Source organism: Zosterops lateralis, assembly GCF_965231275.1.
Source record: "Zosterops lateralis genome assembly, chromosome: 1".
NCBI lineage: Eukaryota > Metazoa > Chordata > Aves > Passeriformes > Zosteropidae > Zosterops > Zosterops lateralis.
In genome coordinates this window covers 70,258,241-70,283,764 of record NC_139762.1, presented here as the reverse complement: position 1 = coordinate 70,283,764, position 25,524 = coordinate 70,258,241, and the positions used below count along the sequence as shown (strand labels likewise).

At 40.5% G+C, this 25,524-nt stretch overlaps 1 protein-coding gene across 2 annotated transcripts in view; it reads right to left on the bottom strand.

Annotated features, from left to right (window-relative positions):
* Positions 1-355: 355 nt before the first annotated feature.
* The window catches only part of BCL2 (BCL2 apoptosis regulator), a 95,985-nt gene continuing 70,816 nt past the window's right edge, over positions 356-25,524 (bottom strand). For both annotated transcript variants that reach the window (XM_083873371.1, XM_083873372.1), the window contains one exon: positions 356-5,068. In XM_083873371.1, coding sequence (XP_083729497.1) covers positions 4,934-5,068 — 135 coding nt within the window. In that variant the 3' untranslated portion in view covers positions 356-4,933. The remainder of the gene's footprint in view (positions 5,069-25,524) is intronic.

The following is a 25,524-nucleotide window of genomic DNA, read 5'->3' as shown; positions in this document are numbered from 1 at the left end:
ATTTCCAGGTCCTGCTTGCAAGAATGAAAACCAGTTTTGGTAAACAAATAGAAGAGCCTTGCTGCACTTTGTGCAAGGCATCAAATGAACGGGAAAGGGTGACACTGTCCTTGGTTCCCAAAGCACAGGCTACACCTGGGGGCTGTATTTCACACAGCAGCAGCTACTCAAACCTGGATCACTGCATCTTCATGACCAAGGCTGTGAGTACTGGCCACTGCTGAGCAGAACAGGTGAACAGAACTATCAGGAAGGAAACATTATGTGTCATTTAGGGGATTGCACTCAAAATGTTCGAGTAGCTTTTTATCAACAAATCCTAAACAATGCAAATGCGCAACAAGTATCTCACAGTGTGCTTTTATTATTTTTTCACAATATAAACTAGACAGACATGGAAAGTTTAATGACAGCATGTTCTTATAACATTTTAAAGACAAAGAACAACATAATCATATTAAATGATGATAAACTGACAAACTACATTACCATACATATATCATCCAAAGGTACTGGATAAACAATATCTGCTTATGTACATTTATGCTGGTGATAATTAAAATTCAAATATTCAGAAGAAAAAGAAAAAAAATTGCTATTTAAATTATAAAAATATATAGTTTTTTGTGTGGAACTCTTAATGCTGTATTACTTTTTGAAGATAATTTCATTGAGTGATGAAGCTGCATTAACTTAGTATAGAAGTGCGATTTAAACCAAATACAGATTAAATTAGCTCTTTTGTCTTCCTTGTATTTAGCCTTGTTGGAAAGAGAGATAGGAATGAAAAATAAAGCCAGGCTCTTGCAATGAGAAAGAATTTTTATACCCATAAATTAAAATACGTATAATTTTTCATATAGTACTGAGCCATAAACTCATGATAGAAATGAATAATTTTGCTAGTTTGTTCAGAGATGGAGAGAGGAAAAAGAAGAAAGGCTTTAAACATGCTACTTCACGGTACTTTTAATCAATAGGTTTGTGAAGTGGAGTGCAGGTGCACAGCTAAGCAGTGTCATGCTTCAGGGTCAAAGCATGCAGTCCAGACTCTCTTGCTGCCTCAGCTGGGGAGACTGCATGGACAGGGGGGACTGGGACCATGTTCTTTGAACTGCATCACCTTCATGTTGCCTTTACAAATCTGGTTTCAGACTTCTTTTTTCCATAATTGTTCCTTCTTAGTGCAAAACTACTCAGGCTATACAATCCCCAATCATAACAGCAAACTGATGAACTTTCACAGACTAGATAATTTTTAAAATAATTTACACATCATTTTGTAATTGCAAATTTTTAGTAATTGTAGCCATGTAGTGCACACATTTGTAGCTGCTTTTACTTTACAGTTATTTTCAGACCACCTTGGGTGAACTCCTGCAACATGTGAAACTGAAGATTTTCTTACATACCAATGTCATTCTCCATATCTTCCAGCTCCCCTTCTCATCTGTATGTTCTCTGTTACCTCAACAGCCCCATTAGTCCTTTGGTGGATCCAGTGCTTGTTCCAATAAGAAATGTCCTCTGTATCACCTCTGATTTCAGAATATTTTTGCACAATTTTTTCATCTGTTCTTAAGTTACTGATTTATGACAGATCTCAGGTGATCCTACAGAGTATTTTTTCAGAAGCAAAATACTTTTATTTATTATTTTCTTTAAAAATTGAGAGAAAAAGTATTAAGGACACCTAAGCTGAATATAGCAAAATCCAATACTTCTCTTTGATGCCTATGCATTCATTGCTTTTAAAAAGATTGCCTTCAGTGTTAACAAAGCTCTATAGTGAAAAATAATTGTGGGGTCTCTGCAAGCTTTTTCTCTGCCCTTTTTCAATGAAAAAGATGGAAGATACACAAATTCCAGGTAACACATCTTTAGCCAGGGAGATGTTCCTGTGATCTCTCTATTTCCCTCCACTTCTTGACCTCTTCCTTCCATTTTGACCTCTGATTCTCTAGACCTAAACACTTCAGAAGGGTCCCTCTTCTTCTTTTTTTTCTTTTTTTTTTTCTTTTACATTTTGGATATGGTTGGGAATGATCAGATGTCTGTGCATACACAGTGACAGAGGATGGGTTTTCACTGAAGCATAATCTTTGAGCTTGGAAGTCTGTAAGGCATTCTGTGGAGAAAAAAATCTTACATGGAAGTGTAATGAAGAGTAGGAAAGACAGGAATTATTGCAAAAGAAATGCAGGAGAAGAGAGGATTTTATTTAAGAAGTTCAAGCTTTTATATACATTCAATGTTTCTAAAATGTTTTCTTAATAAATGTATTATCAACTATCATTATACCTAATGCAGCCACAATACTGTACTATTCTGCAGTCAGGATGGGAAAACTCCATTAGCTCTTTAATAAAATAAACTCATCAACAGTCATCATGACTCTTCTCTTTGCCTGGTACTAACAAATACACTGGGAAGTCCAGTGAGTAGACACAATGGAACACAAAATCCTCAGTATTCATTTAATTGTGTATCATGTGTCGTCTTCATATTATTTCTAAAGCAGCTTTAAAAAACTTTAGCCATTGGAAGGTATTAAAAACCAAAACCCCATTCAAATTATTCTGGTATTATAGCAGCACTGGAATTGATATTTTTTACAACTTTTGACAATGTAAACCTTTAATAAAACAAACGATGTTGAAACAATTTGAGGTCTAATAGTTCATAAACTTTAATGGGCATATGGGCACAAATCGAAACGAAGACTAGATTGTGAAATGAAACATAAGCTCAATAGCAGCCAATTCCAGTTGTGCAATTGGCTGCAAATAAATTCAATTTTTAAGCTCAGATAAAAAACAAAGCCCACACTCAATCTACAATACTCCTCAGTTTCTCTGATTTAAATTTCTTTTCATAAAAACCCTACATGATCATGCCCACTTCTTAACAGAAGCACTCTGAAAGCATTGCAGGTATTATTTGTTTGATGGTGGGATTTTTCCATTTCCTTTAATCAAGCACAGATCACATTTTTGTGTTCTTAGAAATATTTCCTTTCTATGTTTCTATAAAATTAAGTAATTTCAAATCTGAAATGTAAGCTTGCTCCATCTTTGCTCATACAAAGTGTAGGTGCCACGACTAAATAGCAGTAAAAATGCTGAGATGTACAACTCTTAAAAAAACCAACCAAACATAAAAGCAGCTTTGAAGACACAACATCAACTACAGCCTTAACATTGAACATATTACATTCCCGAGTTACTGGAGATATTTTGCATATAATGCCACAAAGTTATTCAGCTGAAATCTTGAGGTTGGAGCTACAGTTTATTCACTGTGTGTTTTTCACCCTTTCAGCACTTATGTATTGTATGGTACATTTTATCCAGAGCTTTGCAAACTTTCCTTTTATATCTGGACGTCCATTTACCCACAAATCCTAGATTTCCAAAGTTTCATAGAAAAAATAGAAGCGCAGGATTTTAAACATTTGAAGCTGGACATTTCCATGACTCAGAGCAGCCCCTGGGACTCAAGGCTTCAGAGTCTTCGGTTTCCAGGGGACTCCTGGCCCCCATCGAGCTCACGGAAAGCCCCGCTTTGAACACAGGTCTGTTTATAAAACTGTATTATGTTCTCTGCATTAATTTGACTTGTGTTGCATTTTGTAACAGGAGCAGATGACTTCACACCTGCCACTCCCCATTTTTCTTCACCCTATTTTCACTTGAGATGACAGTAGGCACCTGACAAGAGAGGTGTCAAAGAGTCTCTGTCCAGAGAGAGCATTTTGAGTTTCTTCATCAACTTTTCTTCTGCAGACAGTCTTAGGAGATTATTGGCATGAAAATATTTTGAGGGTGAGGGGCAGGATGATAAATCTCACTTTCCCTTCCTGTTATGAAAATGAACTTGATTTTGGTGTCCAGTTTGATAAACAAGGATAGTCAGAGCTAATCTGTAACTTAGCTGAGGTCTGCTTTTTTGCCAAATAAAATTAAGATCTTTTTCAACTTTCAGGGATTTAAAAACCACATCTAATTGGTTCCAAACCCCTGGAGGAACTCTGTAAGTAAGCAGGATTAGTTGCAGATACGAGCCCACTAAAGTGGGACACAGGTCAGGTCTTCAGACTTCAGCTCTGCTCTGTTGAAGCAGGCACTTAAGGTCTCCTGATGTTTCTGTGTCAGTAGCCACAAAAAACATTTTGCTGCTGAGAAAATTATTGGAACAGCAATTTCCTGCGAGCCCCAAAGATTTAACTTCATACTTCTATTAAAAAAAAAAAGTTGACATGTATTGTGTGGGTATCGTGATTATGATGTGATGGCACAGCTGGTAACTTGAAAACACATTTAAAAGGCATAGGCAATCATATTTCCAACTGTTCTCCTGTAGGGATAACCGAGTGTCCTTCAAGAAGTTTCTGTCTTGACTCCATGTATGTACCATGTTGAATTGTTTAATGTCAGTTCTTGCCAGCAGGACAGGGTGAGAACTTTGTTCAAGCTGACCTTGTCTTTCAGATCCCTCCCAGAAAATGCTAGGAAATTCAACACAATTTGGCAGTTTTTAGCAGCTCAAGTAACTGCCCTTGTAAATGTAAGCAGGTAGGTCTTTGTCAGTATATTCACTCTTCAGAGATAAAATAATCCAGCCAGCGGCATTAATTAAAAAAAAAAAGAACGTAAAATACTCTGGGGCTCATTAAAGTTAAGAATAACAACATGATGTGATGACAGATACAGCTTGCTGAGGTTCTGAAAATAGCAGGTTAAAATGTAAATATCTTTTAATAAATAATTTTCCGGCAATGTAAAAATAAATGATATTTCCTTTGGCAGTAATAGCTGATTTAATCTTTCGCTGGGAAGTTGCTTTGCTCATAAAATATCGTTGTGCTACAGAAAAAAAAATATTATTTTGTTGTTTTGAAAGACTTTTGTAATCCACAATAAACTGGGTGACTCTACTTATGTCCAAGATAAGCGCCAAGAGTGATGCAAGCTCCCACCAGAACCAGACTCAGGATAGTCTTCAGAGAGATCCAGGAGAAATCGAACAAAGGCCTCATGCTGTTGCCATACAACTCCACAAAGGCATCCTAGAAAGGGAAATAATGAGAAAAAGAATATCAGAATTGCAGTTACTGTTTTTTGGGGGGAATGGGGAAAAGGAGGCAACTTCTTTAGTCTCAGGGGTCACCGAACAATCCTGCTGGCACAAGAAGACCACACAAACCTATTAAAACAGTGATTTGGGAGCTCTGTTTTTTGTGCTTAAAAAAAGTTCTCCTGCCTATTTCTTTATAAATATTGCTGGTATTACTTATGGTTGTGACTTCTGCTTTCGGCATGCCCAGTCTAACAGAAAAGACAGAAGCAGCATTTTAAATTATAAGTTACCACTATTTTGGGTCCTAAATGCTGTCTATACAAACATAGACAAAGGAAGTAGATGAATCTTCATTCTCCAAATCTTTCATTTCCACTGGATAAGGAGCAATATCCACTGGATATTGCAAGTCAGCTTCATTGAAAATAAGGCAGTATTTTTTTGGTTCCCTTGGGATGGGCTCAGAAGACTTTGTGTAGTAGCCACAGATGTTTCATCCTTATGAACTGAAGTTGTTAGGGTTGTGTTACACCTATAATAATCTTTCACAACTGTCACCAAAAAGGGTGATGCCGTGATCCAGTGCTCCAGAAAAATCTGGTCGTGCACGTAGGCACCAAATGGAAAGGCTGTTTAAGTAGCAAAGATAAAGTTTTTGTGAGTCATAAATAGAGTGGGATTTGACCGGGCAAATTACTGTATTGATGATACTCTGCACGTAATGCCTTTCTTTCAGACTGCAATTCCTAATGAGCATGAAGCTTCAGAGCATTCCTGAGAGACAGATAAATCACACCGTATGGCACAAAAGCAGTAAATAGCCAAGCTGAATGACTTTAAAAATGTGACAAAACTGATAGCATCATTTACAGCAACTCTTTTACTGTGTGGCCAATTAAGGTCTGTTCCCAAGCTATTGAGATAGGCCCATGAAAGAGCTATCTAATGTGACTGTTTCTGTCTCTACTTTTATTACCCTAGAGTTCCCATTTTTGTTAGAAGTTAACATTCTCTATTACAGTTATAGTGCCTTTAGCTGTTTAGCAATGTTATAATGCTAGGAGGTAACCTGTCTTCTAATAATGCATATATTGTTATGGTTTACAGCGGGAACTGAGGAGAGAAAGGTGTCCATTAGTGATGTGAACCTTCTAACCGAGTTAATGATAATCAAATTCTGTAGTTAATTTGGTAGTTAATTCCCTCATCAGGCGTCTCTAGTTATTGTCAGAAGAGGCGCGTTTGTGGTTCTACCACGAGAGGGCGTGTAAGGTTTTTTAATATTTTGACTTCTATGCACTAGACACTGAGTGAGATTCAAACAAATAATAGATATTTGCTTCCAAAATGTGTCATTATATTGAGTAATACTGGTACATGTTGTAGGTCAGAGTGGATGTAAGTAGGTAAGACTTGGTAACAGAACAGCCACAGGCTCTGGCCAACTGAGTGACGTGAAAGCACGTCTGCCTCTTGCTATTTCTCAATGCTTGTTCCTCTAGGCAATCATTTTCCAGCTAGGGTTTCCAAAGGTATATTCTTAGGTGAAAGCAGCTTAACCTTTTGTGGGGAGGATGGAATATTTTAATGCAAACTCTTCATTTCAGAGAGAAATTGGCAACTTTTGCTTAGCTGCCTGTTTTTTGACACAGACATTTGCAAACTCTGGCCTTAATATTCTGCTGTGCTGTTGCAGAGCTAAAAAAGCACACTCAGTTTGCTGTGCAGCTCTTTGGAAAGCTGCTTTTATTTCTCCTTAAGGCTATGAAGTAACACAATATCCTAAAATGTTACAGACTGGGCTAAATCCTGTTGTCGCCAGTACAGACTCACTGACTTCCATGGGAGCCCTGTCTTAGGGAGTTCAAGATCAGGCCTTATAAAAATACAACAAGGGTAAAATTCAACACTTGGTGATATTATTATGGGTGGAAAAGAGAGGAAATGAGAAAAAAAAACCCCTCATGGAAACACAAGTCATGTGAAAACATTTAAACGTTATGGTTTTCATGGTTTTTTTCTGTGGGGAAGGTCTCACTTCTGTATATTCATGACAGTTGATGCATACACAGTATCAATATCAAAATGAGCATATTTTGTGCCTCCCATCTATCCCAGTTCAGGAGCATTCCTCCCAGTTTTTCTGTGAGACCATTTCCAATTATTCCATAGAGCTTCTGGTATTGGGTATGGAGATGGACGGAGAGGAACAGTAAAACTTGGATACAAGACAAAAATATGGCATAACCAATGGCTCAAAAGAGGAATGTTAACAAAAAATGTGCAGCATGCAGTACTTTTTTGTCCGAGATTATTACAATAACATGAACCCAACCTAATGGTGTCTGCACTATATATTACAAGTAGCTCTTTATGATCGTTCCCCCTCCCCTTCTCAAACATCCTGATTAGACCTATTTCCGAAGCTTGTTTGAACAGCCTGTCACTATTTGTTTAAGTTTCAAACCTGTTTTAAATAAACACATGTCCATTTTATGTACTAAAACAAGGGGGGTGGGAGGAGGGAAGTATGACCCATTGCTGAAAACTATTTTAGCACAAAGAGAACCCTAAACAGAATCTTAACTGTTTCATAAGGTTTTGTCTTCTGTAAACCCATGTATTTGTCACTGGATTTTTGTCACCTGAACTGCTCTGTTTAAAATAAGAGAATCTCAGCTAAAATAAATAAGATTAGGAAAATTGTTTGAAACACTTGATGTCCTTTGAAAAGCACTCTTAATAATGAAAGGAAGGGTCCCCTTGGCAAATAGACCAAGGCAAGTTCTGGCTTGGTCAACCTTTCTGGAAGTCTTACAATTGGAAAGAAAATCATTGCAGACCTTGCTTTTAAGAGCTTCAAAATTTAATGGGAAGTTATATCCTGGATGTAAAATTATATCAGGGTTGTTAAAAATTATATGGAAAAGAACTCTTCATTCAGCCCTGTAACTTTTTAAAAAGCCATTTCTTAAGAAGCTTTTATTAAGTCAAATCAGTCCGTTGCTGGTTTACTGTGCAATTTTGTGTTGACTGTTTCTGTGAAACAAGAAAGGTGGTGGTGGAGAAGAGAAAGATGCTCTGCCTGAGCTCCTCTTAGGCACCAAAGCACCTGAGATGCCTACTTCACCTTGCCTGTTTTGACTGGAAGCCATGAGAATTGCCCCAAGGGCACCCCTTACTCCCTTCTTGCGCACTGGACTATATATAGGGAGGACAGAGCATGTTCCTGGCCAGAGTTCCAGGGATTTGCAGGGAACCCAGGACAGAAGTGGAGTTTGTCACTCTGGGAGGATTAGGAGGCGTAATAGTGCACTGAGTCAGGGCAGTCTCAAAACAAAGAGATCACACTATCCCGCTCTTCCGCTGGCCCAAATTCGGCAGCTCTGATCCAAGAAACAAATGTCATCTTTAATTACACGGGCATTCTTTGCTTGTGGAATGAGCCAAGTTTGTTCAGCCTCGGTCCTTTTGCAGCTCAGCTTGCACCCCGGAAGGAAAGGCAAGGCACAGCTCCTCGGTCGCAGAGGAGGATGTACTGCCTGCCCACAGGCTGAGCCCAGAGAAGCATTATGGATCTGACAGCTCCTTACCACAACTGTGGAGGGAGAAGGCAATTTCTGCCTGGCACTTCTGACCGAGGGGGCGGCGAGGAGAGCAAACATGAGGAAGTAAGCGCTTCCTTTTTCTACCTGAATCAAACAGCTGGTGAGGAAGTGACTTTATTTCCCTCGTTATCATTGGGTTGGCAGGATATCCTCTTGAGCCACAGTGTATTGAATGAAGACCCAGAGAGACTTCCATTTTACTGTACGGGAATTGCCTTGCAGCTATTTTACGCTGCCCTCTCTGTGACTCCAAAACAAACAAACAAATACACGCTAGCCCCCGGCTTTTGAAGAAACTTGCACAGGTCTGAACAAGGCCACTTTGCCGCCCAGTACGGGGCAGGAGAGGGAATGGCATACACTCTGATGCCAAGGTTTGGCAGCTGAATGACTTTTCCGTCACCCCTGCCTCCACACAGATGACATAAATTCTCATAAAAGCTTTTGTTCCCGCATGGTAACTCATTTCAGAAAGAGTTCGGGGAGGGAGGGAATGGAGGGGGTGGATAGAGCTGGTTAAATCGTCCCATGTTTTCTATGCAGTGAAACCTCATTAAAATGTCATCTTGCAGCTAACGAGAAAAGTTCTTGGAACACAAAGAGTAGACAAATGTGTAGCTGTTCTTTTCCCAAAGAGTTTATGAGTCTTTTATGCAAGCCTAAGTCGTGAGTACATGCAAATAAGGGCAGCTCAGCCCTTGGCTGTGCTGTGCTGTGCTGAGGTGTGGTGTTTCACAAGCTCCGTATCTTTAGAGAGGCCGATATCCTTTTACACCTGGGAGTGCCGACATGCTGGTAGTCCTGCCAGGTGCACATTAACAAATTATAATGGGAAGGAAAAGAAGGTGTCACCACACAACCCCTGCTGATCGTGGAAAAAACCTGCCTGGGGAGTAGCTTTGGCACGTGAACCCCTGAACCAATTCCCATTTGTGTTTTTTTTCTTTCCCCCTTCACCTTCACTCGTGGTAGAAATTGGGTCTGTTTTGGAGACATGGTTCAGTGGTGAACACGGCAGTGCTAGGTTAATGGTTGGACTTGATGATGTTAGTCGTCTTGTCCAACCTGCTATGATTCTGTTTTGAATTCTCTGTTTCTGCAAGCTCATGTGTTAGATGCTGGGGGCATAGACTTTTTTATTTTGTTTCTCCAAAACAGTGTTGTCTGAGGTTTCTGACTTTGAACAAAACTGGTTTTCATCACAGTAGTCTTGCCTAACTTCTTTGTTCCTTGTCCTTACTATCTATTTGTATAAATTCCTGCATCAGTGAGCCCGCAATTTTGGGACTCTCACTGTAAGGCTGTGTGAACCGGCATTAGTGGAAATATTACTTACATGACTGACTAAGCATCACTCAGATGGAGACATCTAAGGAGCAAGGACTGACTGTGGTTAGGTTTGCCCTGAAAAGTGATGCATCTGCTTAGAAATACATAAATGTGGGTAGTTACAGTAATGGTGATGACTAGCCCTCCTGCCTGTGCTCCTAAAGAGTGACCCTGCTGGCAGGCAGGTTTTCTCCAGATCCGTGTGAGATGAAGGGTAAATCCGGGCTTTGAGGAATAGTCAAGCCACATCTTTAAACACAGGATTTGTAAGGCGTTGATCACTTAGCTTGGATGGAAATCCATCCAGTGTTCAGACTAGGCCACATTCTTGTCAAACCAAGTCAGCATGAGGACTGTTTCAGTAATTTAGTCTTGGCGTCTCTATTTAATTCATTTAGACGTGGTTCTGCAATATGCAAAAGCCCAGACATAATGGAGGCTGCCTCGTTCTCTTATTCCTGGAAAGGCCCACACTATAAAATGAGGTATTTCTGGCATCAGGATAACAGCTGTAATGTCACTGCAGCAGCTAGCTGGTGGTATTTGACGAGTGCCACTTCTGAGGGAGCACTATTAGAAATTAAGAGGAAAAGAAGGTGAGAGGACCTTCTGGACAAAATACCGTGTTCAAATAACATGGTCATTTTGCTCTGTTTGATCCTTCACAATTTTCTGATCTTTTGTAGGTTCATAGTCCTACTTAAATAATTTGCTGGTTTATTTAATTTTCTGAAGGAATCTTACTTAAACAGAGTGCTATAAACTGTTCTACCTAGAAAACAAATGTATCCCTACACATGAATCTCAGTTGCACTAAAACCAAGTCATTAGTGGATCATATTCTTCCCTAAATTATCAAACCCATTCTAAAGAGTTTACATTCACATGCAACAGTAAATTTAGTGACACCCATTTGAATCACTTTGAAGGAGAGAGCAAATGTCACAGTTCTGCTGAGGAGACTCATCTCACCCTGTAACATTGCTCTTATACCTGCATCCTCCGAAAGGAGGCTGGATGTGTTAAGACCCCTGTCACATCTTCAGAATGGCTTAAAAAAAAAAAAAAAAAAAAAGACAAAATGGGCTTGAATGTTAATGCAGCCTCTTTTTCTCTAAATCTTACTTAAATTCTCCATCTTGCTTGTAACTGGCTTTCAATATGCAAATAGCCCAGCCAATTTAAAAGCACAATCTCTGAAGATTTGTCTACAGTGGATGCTGCACTGACAGTAGAGGGAAATGTGAACACATCCCCCATTATATTCCCTGCCTGCTCCAGCTGCTTGGGCTGCTCTTGGGCTGCCACAGAAGAGTTAAATCATGTAACCGCCTGGGAAATGGGAAATGAAAGTAGCTGCTTGTAGAAGTGCTCAGAGTGCTGCGGCAGAGTGTTTGTCCTCCAGGCCACAGAGACTTTCATTTAACAAGCGCATCCAGTGGTGCCAGGCTCAAGGCACAGGTATGACCTGTGAGGAGGCAGAGAAGAGGACAGCAAGGTGGCAAAGCTGTCAGCCTGGGGAGGGACCTGGCTCAGGGTGGCCTTGGCCAGAAAAGACTGAGTGCACGTGTGAACCAGATGGGTGAAATCCAACTGGTCTGAGCAGGTTGTCCCATCAGCTGCACCCCCAGAGACCAGTCATGAGTTTTTCTACTGCTTGTTTTAACATCCCTCAGGGATATGGTCCATCTCATGTTTGTTGTTTCAACACTCTGCTCTGATCAAACCCCTTCGGCTTGACAAACTCGTGCTCAGCATTGAGCAAGAGTAGCACAGAGCTGGAGTGGTGGCCTGGCTGTTCCATGGTGCTCTGTGGTGCTCCATGGTGCTCCAGCAGCAAGAGACCATGTAGAAGTGCCACCCAATCTTTGCGTGACTTGATGCAGGCACTTGTTTTTTTTCTAAATCTTGTGACAAGCAACTGATTTACAGGGCCAGTGAGACAACAAAGCTAACATTACGCTAAAGTAACCTCACGATAAATCTGCAATTTAATGAGTAAGTGCAAAAAAAGGCTATGCTGTAGACTTCAATGGACAGTTACATTTCTACCACCAGCCACTTGGAAAATACGAATTTGCCCATGTGTTTTCTTTGGCAGCCTACACCTCATTAGCGGCTCAGACCATTTCTGCTCACCTGGAAAAGCCTTACTTGAGGCAGAGAAGAGGCAGTGTTTTTTGGTCATTGCTGTCTTTTGCCATGTCTAAGTCAGCCCTCCCACCAGGAGCTGCAGGAGGCAGACAGGTCCTGGCAGTCTGATGGAATACTGCAAATTCTCCCCTTCCAATGTGGTGCATGTGAGAATAGGGCCTCTTTAGGGTATCTTTCTCCATGTCCTCATCAATTCAGAGCTAAGTGATAATGGGAAATTAAAATAAGGGGGAAGTTCCAGGTCTGCATCTGCTCAGAAGAGATTAGTTTTAATTGGATGCCTCCCCACACCCCACTTTTTGTCCTTTCTGTCCTGTTCACCACCTGTGCAAAAATGCGAGACCTGGTAGAGAAATGGAGGGTGAAGGAGCAGGGAAAGGAATGAGCAGAGTTTGTGTAGACTGAGGCATGTAGAAATTTGGACAAAATGAACTAAATGGGACAGGTGAAAACTGTTGTCAAAAAAGCTGAGCTTTTAAGCCAAGACAGCCTTATGTGTTGCCTTGCTTTATGGACAGGGGGCTTATAGGTAAAGGTGGGCTGGTAAATCTTCAATTTTTGGGTTCATCCAGAAAATTTTAGTACCATCCATTTTGGTAAATGTTATCAGGTAAGAGCTAACAGGAACCACATAAAAAAAAAAAAAAAAAAAAAAGACCAGTAAGAGTGTAAGAATATGAGCCAAGTCACAAACAGAGTAAAGGACTTTGTTTTGTTATTCAAAACAGCTCAAATTCATTTGCATACATAGTTGTAATTCATTAACTCTGACCATTAGATTTATTTAAATGCCACCCAGCAAAACCAAAATATAGACCTAATAAAAGGCAAACCATCTCTGCCTCTTCACCTCCAACACCAAGACATATAACCATATAACAGGCATCCTGCAGGAGAACTGGAAACTTCTCCCATTCAAAGGAAGTACCACCAGGGTGTTGGAAAGCAACATAGCTCCTGTCCATATGTATACTTTAATTCTTCTGTAACAAGAAATAATGACTTGAGGATATAAGGAAGGGCACAAATTCTGTGTGTTTCCTTTTAGCAGGAAGCTCTAATACTGAAAAATATTAGACACTGGTAGCAGGAGAAAAAATGCTATCCTTTAAGTACTTCAGGGGCTTTGCTGGTGTGACTGTTCTGGCCATATTCCTTGATGGAAACATGGCTTATACCAGCTGCAGGAGTCTGCCAGCATGGTTGAAGAATCTCCCAAACAGTGCGAGTTATACTGGCCAAAGGACTCCTATCTGGTCTGAGTCTACCTAAGTCTACATAGTGGGGAAGGGAATCATGCCAAAATAGTTATCTTTGTAGGCTAAGGATGTGATTTTTTCCCCATGAGATAGTTGTGCTGGCCAGACTTTGTCATGTAGACCCTAGGAATTTTTATTTGCAAAATAAGACTGTAATTTATTTTAACCAGATGTTCAGCACTGATCTGTGTCTGTGCATTCACAGCACACTCCAAGTAATTTTCACTGTGAAAGACACATACCTTGGACACTGGTAAGATTTTAAAAACATAATGCTGAAACTTTAAGACTCTGGTGGGCTTTCCTTTCTTTTTTGTTGGTAATGGGTAGCTCCCAATAAAGTAAGCTGGTGTTCTGGGTGTTGAGTTTTACTCCTATCAATCAGATTCCCCACAGGCCCTGTATGGCGAAAGTCTCAGCTCTCCCAGGTATCAGAAATTCACATCAATTGCTGGAGCAAGTCATGCAGTTCCTTACAACCTAATGGTTGCTGGGAGAATAGAGTGAGAGCTGAAATGACCTAGGATCTCTCTTTTCTCAGTAAAAAGCAGGAGGTACGAGTGCCAGCCCTCTGAATAAACAGATCCCTCTTTGTTTTCTTTCATGCCTGGTGTTCTCGAAGGGAGGCAGGGGCTGGTTCTGCTACAGGACAGTGATCATCAGAGTGGTCACGTAGCTGTCACTGGAGCCTGATGTACCAACCACTATCAACAAGTTACACATACAGATCCTTGGGAACAGCTGAAATACAGCTTTGCCTGCATTCCTATGGCCAGTCATTCAAAACAGAAACTAAAGGATTTAGCTAACTGCTGCTTATTTTTTTTTCATAAGCCTGCATGTCCTTGCAGATCATTCACAAAGGGCTGCACATTTATATTTCCTGTTGACATCCTTTGAAAGGGAAAATGCCAATGGAAATTGGGTCTTTTAATCAACAATTTTTGTGGATAGCTAGTCGGATGAAAATTCACGAAGGATAAAATTCTATCATTGTGACCTTGAACTAAGATCACAAGGAAGGAGAATGCTGTTAACTTAGGCAGGAAAGACTGGTAATTACTTTATGTGTTGGTGTTTCCAAGTCAGTAGAAATTTCATGCAAAATTTCAGATATTCAAAGGAAAGAATATAAAACAAAATCAGGACTGTCAGCCAAGGAAACAAAAAAGCATCACCTATGAAATTGGCCTTGAAAGCCTCCCCAATTTCTAAAAGAAATACGACCCCACAGACCAGAAATCGCAGATTAAAATTGATATAAAGTCTTTTATAAATGCTATAATTAATTTTTTAAGTTCTTCTAAGAGCAGGTGGGAGCACACAGCAGAGTGCAGTTCTACAGAGGAGAAGGGAGAGCTCACCTTGCACTCACCCAGCCACCTCAGGGTCAGGGATAGGGGTGCAAACACTGTGGGTATATTAGAATAGCATTCCAGGCAGACTGAATATTCCTGCTGTGAAACTAGCACAACCACTGCTCAGAGGCAGCTCCAGAATCCCTGTGCAGCGCTGCACTCTGCCGTGTAGATGTGCCCTGCGGCACTACCGGAGAAAAAATGATGAATCCTGCTCCTGCTTCCGGCATTGCCTTCCCCGTAGAGCAATGTGAGCTGTGACTCCTGTGCCAGAAGCTGCTGCTGAAAGCCTAGTCTCTCCTGCCCAGTCACTTCAATGTAGCCTCAAGAATTTCATTAATGCATTAATCTGCAATTAAAGTGCTGCCCTGGCTTAAGAGCCAGAGGAAGCGATTAAAAGGGCTGAGGAATTAATGTATGGTGGAAGGAGAGGCACTAGACCTAGAAGTAGGTACAGCAACGATCTAGAGGATGACCACAAGTAACTCCTGTGTGCAACCACCTCCTGCTTCTGTCCCTCTTCGAGTGATGTCCCATGCACATCTTAATGCTCTTTTCCTTGGAGTTCTGCCATTGCTGCCAAAAGGCTTCTTCTCCCCCTAGATCTTCCATCATCGATATCTGCTGCTCCTACCCCAAAGTGGGAAGGCCCAAAGATGATTTCCATCAGCTTTGCATCAATAAGGGCTTCCTGCCACAGTGGTAACTCTCAGCTGGCACTTTATGGCTGGAATCCAATGTATTAGTGCTATAAACCCACCCAGGAGCTGCCTTCAGAACCTCCTATAATTAACTGTTGCTGCTATAAGTTTAGACAAACCCAGGAAATCACATGCAAAATTCTGTCTGATTCGCTATCTAATCATCTTCTATCTAGGTTCTTATACCACACACATTGCTGTGGTATCTGAGCATCTTGGTGCCTGGATGCAAGTCAGATAAACCCTTTTCAAGCTAGCTAAGCTGCAGTCCTGACACTTCTACACTCTTTTGCAGCCAACACTTTTGCTACAAGCAAACTGCAAAGAAGCTTCTTCAAAGATTTGCTGAACGTACCAGCTTCTCCTGTCTTCCTTTCCCAGATAATGTAAGGTTGGGAAATTTGCCAAGTATCATGCTAAACTGAAAGAGACATTCAAATTGCAGTGAGTGCATGAGCCAAGGGAGCCCAGCCTGCCAGAACGTTATTGTAGTGTTCTCAAGAAGTTCTCAGCATTAAGACCTCATTGCGTTGTGTGCCTGTCTGTCTGGTTAGGAGATGCTCCACTGGAGACCAGAAAGTCATTGCTTCCTCGATATTAAATATAAGTGTTTAATTATACAGCCAGCTACAAACCATTTGTTAGCTTCAAACTTTTGAGTCAGTTTTTTTTCTTCTAAGATTGGAGGTGTTTGATCCTGTGGTTACTGTCACTTGAAACAGAACTTCTACTTTCAGGAAGATTTTAGATATACCCTTTTCTGATGACCATACAATCAAAGCAAGAACACAGACAGGGACCAACAGTCAAAAAGGTGATGAAAAAAAGGTGTATTATTTCTGAATAAGAAATAATAGATACAGGTTTGATTGATTTAAGAACAAGTAAGGGAAGAGAAAAATTCAGAACTTATCTACACTTTTAACAGTAAAGAAGCAATCCTCCCCCCAGGAGGAACCATTTATACTGATATCAAAATGTATTCTGACTCATTAACTGAAATATGTTGTGCTGGTGGAAGACAGTTAAATCAGCAAGATTTTGTCTACAGAACGGTTCACACCAGTGTAACTTATATCCATAAAAAAAAAATTGGATGCATCAGCAACATGGGCGCACAGTAAGGCACAAACCAGGCATGAAACATTGGGAAGAACTTGCAGACCAATGCTTTGGGCTATTTTACATATCTTCATAGTAAAAGACAGATGTCCATAGTGTCATTTGTATGTCCACAGTGAGAGCAGTTAAAATACGAAGACCTTCAACCTCCATCTAGAGCAACACAAGCATCAAGAAACTGCAAGAAAACCAAAGCACCTTCCTTTTTTAGATGATTTATTCCCACAGTTTTAGCCATAGAGCTGGGGGGAGGGGGTGATGGAAAGAAGCTGAACTGAGCTGGTAATCACAGCATTAAGTTGATTTGACTATTAGAAAACTTTAATTTCAATGTTCCTCATGGGGTTTCTGGTATTTATTTCCTTATTTACTTCTTGAGCCTATTTAATACTTTGACTTGAAGGAAGAATTTGTACAAGCAAGAAGATTAAAGGTTCAAATTAGTTAAAGATGAAACAAATCTATTGATTTATTAAAGGCCAGTGTTCTCAGTGTCACCAGTGATACTATCATGTATTAAACTGTTACTATGCTTGAAGAAAAAAGACATTTTCAAGCACAGGCTATAGATGGCTTTTGATTGGAAAAAAAATACACTGTTGCTTTGCATCCTTTTTGCCCAATGTTTTCTGTCCCATCCAAACGGCCCTTCTACACATGTAAGAACCATGAAAGGGTCAGTGAGGCTCTTCTCATACCGACCTGACCCTATATGTTGGTTTCAGTCTAATTTTGCCATTTGTGTTCACTCTGAAGCTGTACCTCTGAATTTGCATTCCTTTCACACCTTGGGGGCTTTTTATATGCTTTGTTCATTTAGTTGCTTTCCTTCTGGTGCGTATTTCTTCTGTCATTTCTCGTGTGATTCCTTCTTCCTCTGGTTGTTTAACTTTCCTTCATTACTTCTCTTTTCACTATTCACTTTCAGGCATTCAGTGCTGCCTTGCAGAGTTTCCACAAAACATTTGTCCATACACAAGTTATGCCTTTCCTTGATGGTATATTGCTTATTCCTGTCTACGGAGCAGAAGTTAGTGGAGACAAACACATGATTGTCATTGTGCCAGCTAATCATGCTTGAGCCGTGGTCCCAGCAGGTTTTAACTGCAGCTGGCTGCCACAACGCTGAGCATAGCCTAGGTGGATGTAATTGCCAAGTCACTGCAGGCGTTGCGCCAAAGGGACTCTTCAAGGTTGTGCTGTGACACAGTGGTAGCCTGCAGTGAGACTAGCCCTGACTAGTACTTGATGATAGCTCAAGATCCAGTTTGTGTCTCAAATAAACCCAAGCTGAGGTCGTGCTCCTCTAGAAGCAAGCGGGGGTTGAGTAGGAATGTTTAAAACAAGGCTTAATCCAACACCAGTTCTGTCAGCTTTGCTGTGAAGCCAGCACAAAACCATGCTCAGAAAGCAGGAATACCTGGGCATGGTACAGCTGGAGACCTGCACACAAAAACCTCCTATGTAGAAGGCACGGGGCACCTGAATGATTTATCAAGGAGCTGGTAGTGGCTGAGCCATATGGGAAGTTCTGTGAAGGCTTTCACACTCCTGGGAGGAGGAGCAGCTCATAAAGCTATGTTTATTACTTCACCTCTGGCCAATTTTTAAGGGTAGATTTAGGAGGAGGAAGATGGAGTTGCTCTTTGTTGAATTTTTAGATGTTAAAATAAATACTTTTGCCACAGAGGTTAAAGAAAACAAAAAGAGCATCACCTCGAAGAGGTGAAAGTTCGATCCCTGAACTGCCATACCAAACTAGGTTTCTGGTCCACCTAAGTGTTAGTACTCAGTGAATTAGCTACAATCAGTTTGTGATCAATACCTGAGTTAGAAGTAGTTTCTTCCTTCTGTCTCTAACTTTTTCAAGACAGTGTTACATCAAGTGTTAAGAAAATTGCTCTTCTAATTTGTGTGCCTCCTGATCTATTTGGCCAGGCTTAGGGGAGTAGCCCAAGTCCCCATTACCACAAATCTGTTAACAATTCTTTTGAGTTCAACAATGCTCATTCCGTTTCCTTTTCTTAAGCTGGATATTAGCAACAAAGACCTGCTAATGTCTTTACTTTTCAGAAGCTGTAAAAATGCTTTGGAATTTCTACTTTAGCATTTATTTATTTGTCTTCAGAGATTCAGTTGCACAGCCCTTCCCACTTACACTTCAGCTAAATAATGTTCATGTTATCCTTCTATACGGGAATATTTCCTCTGCCTCCATGGCCCAGTCTTTCTTTCCTGAACAGTTTGTAGGTAGATAATTATGTTGTTCCACTACATTTCCCTACCACCCATTGCTATTAAAATCATGCTCCATGGCAAAATACACTTATTGTTCTTTTGCTCTTAAGCTTGTTACTTTTGTCTAAATAGTTACGCTATTCAACTCCTTTTTCTGATACCTTCCCAGTTTTCCTGAATTCCCTTTTCTACATTTACCAAAATTACGACTCTCCGATGGTCGTAATTGGCATCATGTTCTCTGAATTCACAAGACGCTGCCATATATACAGATGTCTTTAATAGACATATCTGACTAATATGTTCCCCAGACGCTCATAACTTCTGGCTTATTTGCAGGATCTACTTCTGTTCTGGTCCTCTCCATTTTCTAGGCTTTCCCTCACTCAGTTACTGTACTCTCTGTCTAACAAAATAAAACACCTTCTTGCACAGTCTGTTCTGGCCACACTGAGAACTGGCACAGATCTCACTGCTTCATCAGACTTGCATATGAAACTGGGAACAGCTGAGTGGTAGCCATTTGCCCTGTCTTGGACCAGAGTTTTCTGTCTAGCCAAATGATGTTACTTCCCAGACAATTTCTCCCACTTACTGGTAAGAAAAGCTCATCCAGTGCCTCATAATATCCATTGGTTTGGCTGAAATTAGGAAGCTTGCTGAGCTCGTGTTTGTCAAAACCATGTTCCTGGGGACAACTAGGGGTGTTTGCCTCACCAGTCTCATCCTGACCAGTGGCAAAAGCCAGCTTTAGTTCAAAGAGTCGCACTCTCTGCCATAAAAGAATGATCTGACCCTCCACTCTGCAGCCATCAGGGGACTGGCTTCTTAAAGCAAAGCCTTGGCCAGCTCGTGCCTGAGAGCCACCCTTCCCCTCCCAAATGACCTTTCGGCCTCTGAGCTTCCTCAATTTGTCACAGCCATTTGTGGGACTTCAGAACATTTGAAAGTGAAGAAGCAGAAGCTGTGTCAGATCAAGGGTCCTTAAGGTAAGATATTTTAACCAGTTCCATAGTCAAAATAAGAGTTACTGTCTTTTTATCTACTTGCTTGTGTTAATAAAATGTTTGGCTTTTGGCTGGGCAAACAACTGTCAGTACTGTATAGCCCATGCAAGTTTTTTCTCACTGTCACTGTAATGTATCCCACTCACCTAAATCTTCAAAGAATATGCTTTCAAGTTAGATTCCTAAACCCATGAGTAGACACCTGAGTAGACTGAGCTTCCCAGCGGGGACCTCCTGCCTTGGTGGTCTGAAGTTAGGCAGGTGTCAAATATTGAAAGTCTTGGACCAAGAAATACACTACAAAGCTACAGTTTGGATGGGGACAGAGGAAATCAGTTAAATTCCTGATCCCACTTCTAAAACATTAATATTATGCATTAATAATCTTTGCACTGATAGTAATTTAATTAAAGCTGTTGGGATTTAAGAAATCTTTTCTGAAAATGGTGTTTGAATTTTCTGCACTCTATATTTGACAGGGATCAGAGTAGAGCAATCAGACGATAAGAACACAGAAAACTTTTCAGTAGGGAGAGCACTGGAACAAGCCATTTGGGAATGTAGCCATCTAAATGAACAAGGAGTCAATGAATGACAGGGAGAGAGAATGCGCAGATGGAGATTCAGCACTCCAGGTCCTCATCGTGAAAGAAATAGAAGGATTTCAATAACATAAGGAAGGACAGGAAATTCAAAGCTGGTAAGACAGCATACTTCTGCATGGCATCCTCAATTAGACCATCTTATTATATAAATTATTTAAATTAGATAATTGCTATAGTGAGCTTCAAAGAATAAGTAAATATTTCTACAGTAAACAAAATCCAAAATGATAGGAATAGTAGTAGTAATAATAATGGTGGCAATAACAATAGTAGTAATAATAGTTGTTATTATAATAATTATAATGAAAGGCTGTTGTTTGAAGGATTAAATAAATCTCTGATTTTTGGGATTAGTGTGAGATCTTCAAAAGGACTATACAAGAGAGGGGGAATGGTGGGAGATGGCATTATCCTAAATCCACCTCTTGGGGCATTTTTTTTGCCTTCATTTGAAGCAGGTGGTGCTCAGCGCAGTCACAGACAGTGTCTGTGCTAGATTGATCATGATTCCAATAAAGAGGGACAATTTAAAATAATTATGTATTAGCTGAGCAGGGGATTTTTGTGTCCTTCAGTGTTTATAAAGACATTCTTCTAATTTTTTTCATGTTCATCTAACAGAAAGACTTCAATTGAGATGAAATTCATGGATTCTTAAAGTAAGAATTGTATGGAAATTTGAAAAAATTCTATACAAGCAACATAGTACCTTTAACTTAAAAAAAAAATTCCAGTATGTCTTTTTATCTGCAAAACTAATGGGATTATTTAATATTAAAAAAGTTGTAATTTAAATGCAAGGCATAATGAAAGGTTGAGAAAAGAAGTTCAAACCGTATTTTTAGAATGGGCAAGTTGTTTAATCTTAAAAGAAACATTTTCATAAACTATTTAATGAAAACTAAAAAGCAAGCAGAACAAAAATCAGGTTTTGTTTATGTGCTTTATCCAAATGGAAAAAAATTATAATTCAACATGTAATGACAGTAACATAAAGGGAAGAGGTTGTATTAAAAAAAAAAAAAAAAAAAAAAAAAAAAAAAGAGACAGCTCTGTTCCGTTACTTAACTGAAAATAAAGCTAAAAAAACCTGGTAACAATATGGAATTTCGAATTTCACCATGTGCCAGCATATAAAATGCTACTGTTTACGTAGGGCCGCCTTCACTCCTTTGTCCAGCCACAGACACTGTGACGGGTCAGCCATGGGTTTTTAACTGAATTAATCACAGCAGGGGAGGACGCTCTTCCCGGCTGCTCTGAGGACCACCCCTGCATTCCCTGCTCTGTTTGAGGCTGGAGTGAATGCTGGAAGAGGCCACAGAAGTATGGCTGATGGTGCTGGGGTGGAAAAGGATTCACCACACCGTAGATGGGCAACTGGATCCTGTGGCTGGCTGGAGCCAGGGGCAGAGGGGCAGGCTGAGCACAGGTATCCTCATGGAAGGACACTGCAGGAGCAGGGACACAGGTATCCTCATGGAAGGACACTGCAGGAGCAGGGACATAGGATCCTCATGGAAGGACACTGTAAGGAGCAGGGACACAGAGTCACCATCTCCCTTCACGTGGTGGTGCTACTACAGAAGACAGCAAAATCACATCAGTCTGCAGGACTTCATGAGTCTTTGCTTCTTCTCTACACTCCCTAGAGAACTCCTCAGTTTATTTTTATTTTTCAGCCTTCCTTGAATCTCTTTCATTTCCTCCCCTGCTTAATTATGAAGCATTACATTATATAAATTAGAAACACATGAGCATTTTTAATGACATCAAATCTTTAAAAACTGCTTCACGGAAGAGAAAACAGCTTGTACACCTGTCGTGTGCCACGGGATAACGCAGTAGTGTCTTTCTCACCATCAGCTGTGCTTCCCAAACTCCCCTCCCCCTTCCCCTCAAGTACTTTCACTCACCCCTTTTCAGACCACTAAGCAACCACTGCCAATCACCCTTCACGCCCCATCCCACCACTTTCGCTCTCAGTCATTTGCCCACTGCCTGTGAATCTGTCAGGACTTACTTCACCAAACCATTACAGACACCCACCCCTTCTTAATCACCTCCTGAACCCTTTCATGCGGGCAGGGATATACATCAGTTGCTCAGCTACAGCTCTCGGTACTGTGGCCAATGCAAAAATTTCAGAGAGAGAGAGAGGACAGAGCCAAGTGATACGGGCACTAGATGGGAAACTCCTCAGTCAGAAGTTTAAGCAGCTATGAGTGTCTCGGAACAGTTGGGGAGGGCAGGAAACTCATCTGCTTGAAGCACTTTTGCAGTGCAACAACTACACCCTGAGGCAGGTCCCCTTGGGTTCAGTAATTACAATGATTGAGAAATCACTCTTCCAGGTGATTCAGAGAAGCAGCCACCTAATGTAGCTACCCCCACACTGCCCTCCGATGAAACCTCTCTTCCCATCTATTGAGCATGCAGGGAAAGTCCTTGCCTACCTACCTGAACCAGAATCCCTCATTTAGTCTATCCCTCTTTAGTCTATCTCAGTGCATCATCTGTGGGTGGTGGTAACAAACTGCTTGTCTGGGGCCCAGGGAGAAGTGTTCCTGAAAGGTGAGTGCTACAGCAGCTGTGGAGGATAACCCACAGTGGGAAATGACAAGTGCCGTTGCATGTGCACAGAGCTGGGAAGTCCCCACAAAGGGGGTGTCCATGCCTGCTGAGATCAAGCACAGACACTAGTCTCTCTGTTTTTCTTATAAAAAGGGTCATGGTATTTCCTTTTGGGAATTGTGTATTGTGGCAAGTCAATTTTTAGCTGTGTTTATCTTAAGTGGTTTTATATTCCCGCATTAGTTTGCTATAGTAAAAGAAACTTTCATTTGCATATATCCTCAGTTTTGGAGTGGAAAATGACAAGAAGAAATTTCTCAACAACTCTTCAACCTGAACACTACTTATCTTTTCTTTCAGCCTACTGTTGAAGTACCATTTCAAGCTAAGAGAGGCACTATTTGACAGAAAAAAACATACCTCTCCATGCCTGTTGAGTTCAGGAATATATGGAAGGTACTATATTCACATTTACTACTTTACAGAAATATTATACAGAATCCAAAGATACTTTTCCCTGTTAATAAATCAAATGCCTAAACACTGGAGATATACATATATCTATATGTATATACATATGTGTATATATATACACAACAATACATATGTGTGTATGTATGATGCTGAACAATCTGAAGAACTAAGTGAAAAACTAAGACCCATGCAAGGAAATTAAATCTAGTATTCTGTTACTGTTTTCCTAGCTAACGACCATCCTCTAAAATAGTCTGGTTCATTAGTAGAGTACACCACTGAGTGGTTACCAATGCAAAACATCCATCTTACAAGTTGTAAAGGCTCAGTGCCAGAACCTGCACTTCCTGTAAGCACCTGCTTCATCCACAGCCCTGAGGTCAACAGAAAGAGTTCTCTTGTTTTCATTTGACTTTGATCAGGTCCTCAACATTCTAAAGTGAACCTTCCCACTGTTCAAAGAAAGAACCTGCCAGCTGTGAAAAGGACCCCAGAGCTCAGCTTGTTGTGTTACCAGGGGTGTGGGGGTAGTATGTTCACAGAGACCTGGAAGAGAACAGTCTGGACTGTGCACTGAGGGCTTCAATTACGAGGTTCATTTAACCCAGAAAGCCTCCTGCTGCAGAAGGCCACAGATGTTTCGTTATTCTTCCTTGGTTCTTCCTATCTTGACAGACATCATAGAGACACCATGCATAATAAGGGTTTATTCGAGTTTTCCGCTCGGGACTGTGCCCTGACCCCAGACCACTGAAGAGCCGATCTCATCGCAGCTAGCAGATGCCTGTGTGAGATCTTAGAGTTCTTGTCCTTCACAAACACTTCTTAGTCCCATGTATTGCCAATTAAATCTCCCTATTGTGATGCAAAGAATGATAGCAGCATTTTCTACATCCACACACTGCCTAAACTGATAAAATGCTCAGTATATGTTAAGAATATAAGTGTGCTCAGTCCATTCACAACACACAATAAGTGCACAATTCAATTAACTAATGCAATTCATATTTCATTAGGACAGAAGCTGTTTGTGACCTTAAACGGACAACAATTTCATGACGGCACTGCAGAATTTTAATTAGATAGGAAAATAACAAAGACAAATGAAACAGAGGGAAAACGCGCTGCCTGGCAGAATTGTTCCGAAGAACTTAAAAACAAAAGATGCAGTTGTTCTGCTAATTTCTTCTCCTCCTTCCCCCTTACTAATGATGCAGAGAACAAAACATTATTGCCTTTCTTTGCCTTTCATTTGTAGAGAAGCCTGTCTCAGCATTGGTGGTATGAACCTGGTATGGTACCAAAAGGCACAGGGAACACAAGTCCAACGGCCTGGTTGAGCTTTTGTTCATGGGTACCTAAGTGAAGAGCAGCTCTTCTAAGAAGAATAATTTTTGTATCAGTTTTTCAGAAAAGGCTTAAATATTGGTCCCTAAAATCATATATGAAGGAAAGTGGTAAACCAACCAACAACAGACATGATTAATAAAATTGTTAGTAATATTAGGACAAAATAGCACACAAAATCACAATATATAAAGGACTCTGACTAAAGCAGAGAAGAATTCCACTATTAAGCTGTCATTGCTGTAATATTTCTTTTTGAGCTACTCTTAAGAAAATGAGAAGAGATTAACAAGGTTAGTTATTACGGTCCCGTAGTAATTTCATCCTTAATCCAAAGTATTACAGTATTTGCTGACCCCTATGTGAGAAAAATGGCTCCCTACAGTCTGTAATTCAGTTTCATTATTTTACTATGTACTGCCAAAACTGTATCTCATCTTACAGAAACATAAAAGGATGAGATCCTTCAGTTTTTAGATACTACATTTAAAGAGATGACAGAAGTATGAAACTATCAGATCAGAGTTCATGGTCTGCAAAACAGGCTCCCCCTGCCCCCTCCTTCCCAGACTATGATTTATGTTTTAAAGATAAAAACAGCAAATAAATTTGTACAAAGCCAGCCAGATTTTGTGTTAAAGGCAAGATGCTGAATAGGAAGCAGTTGGA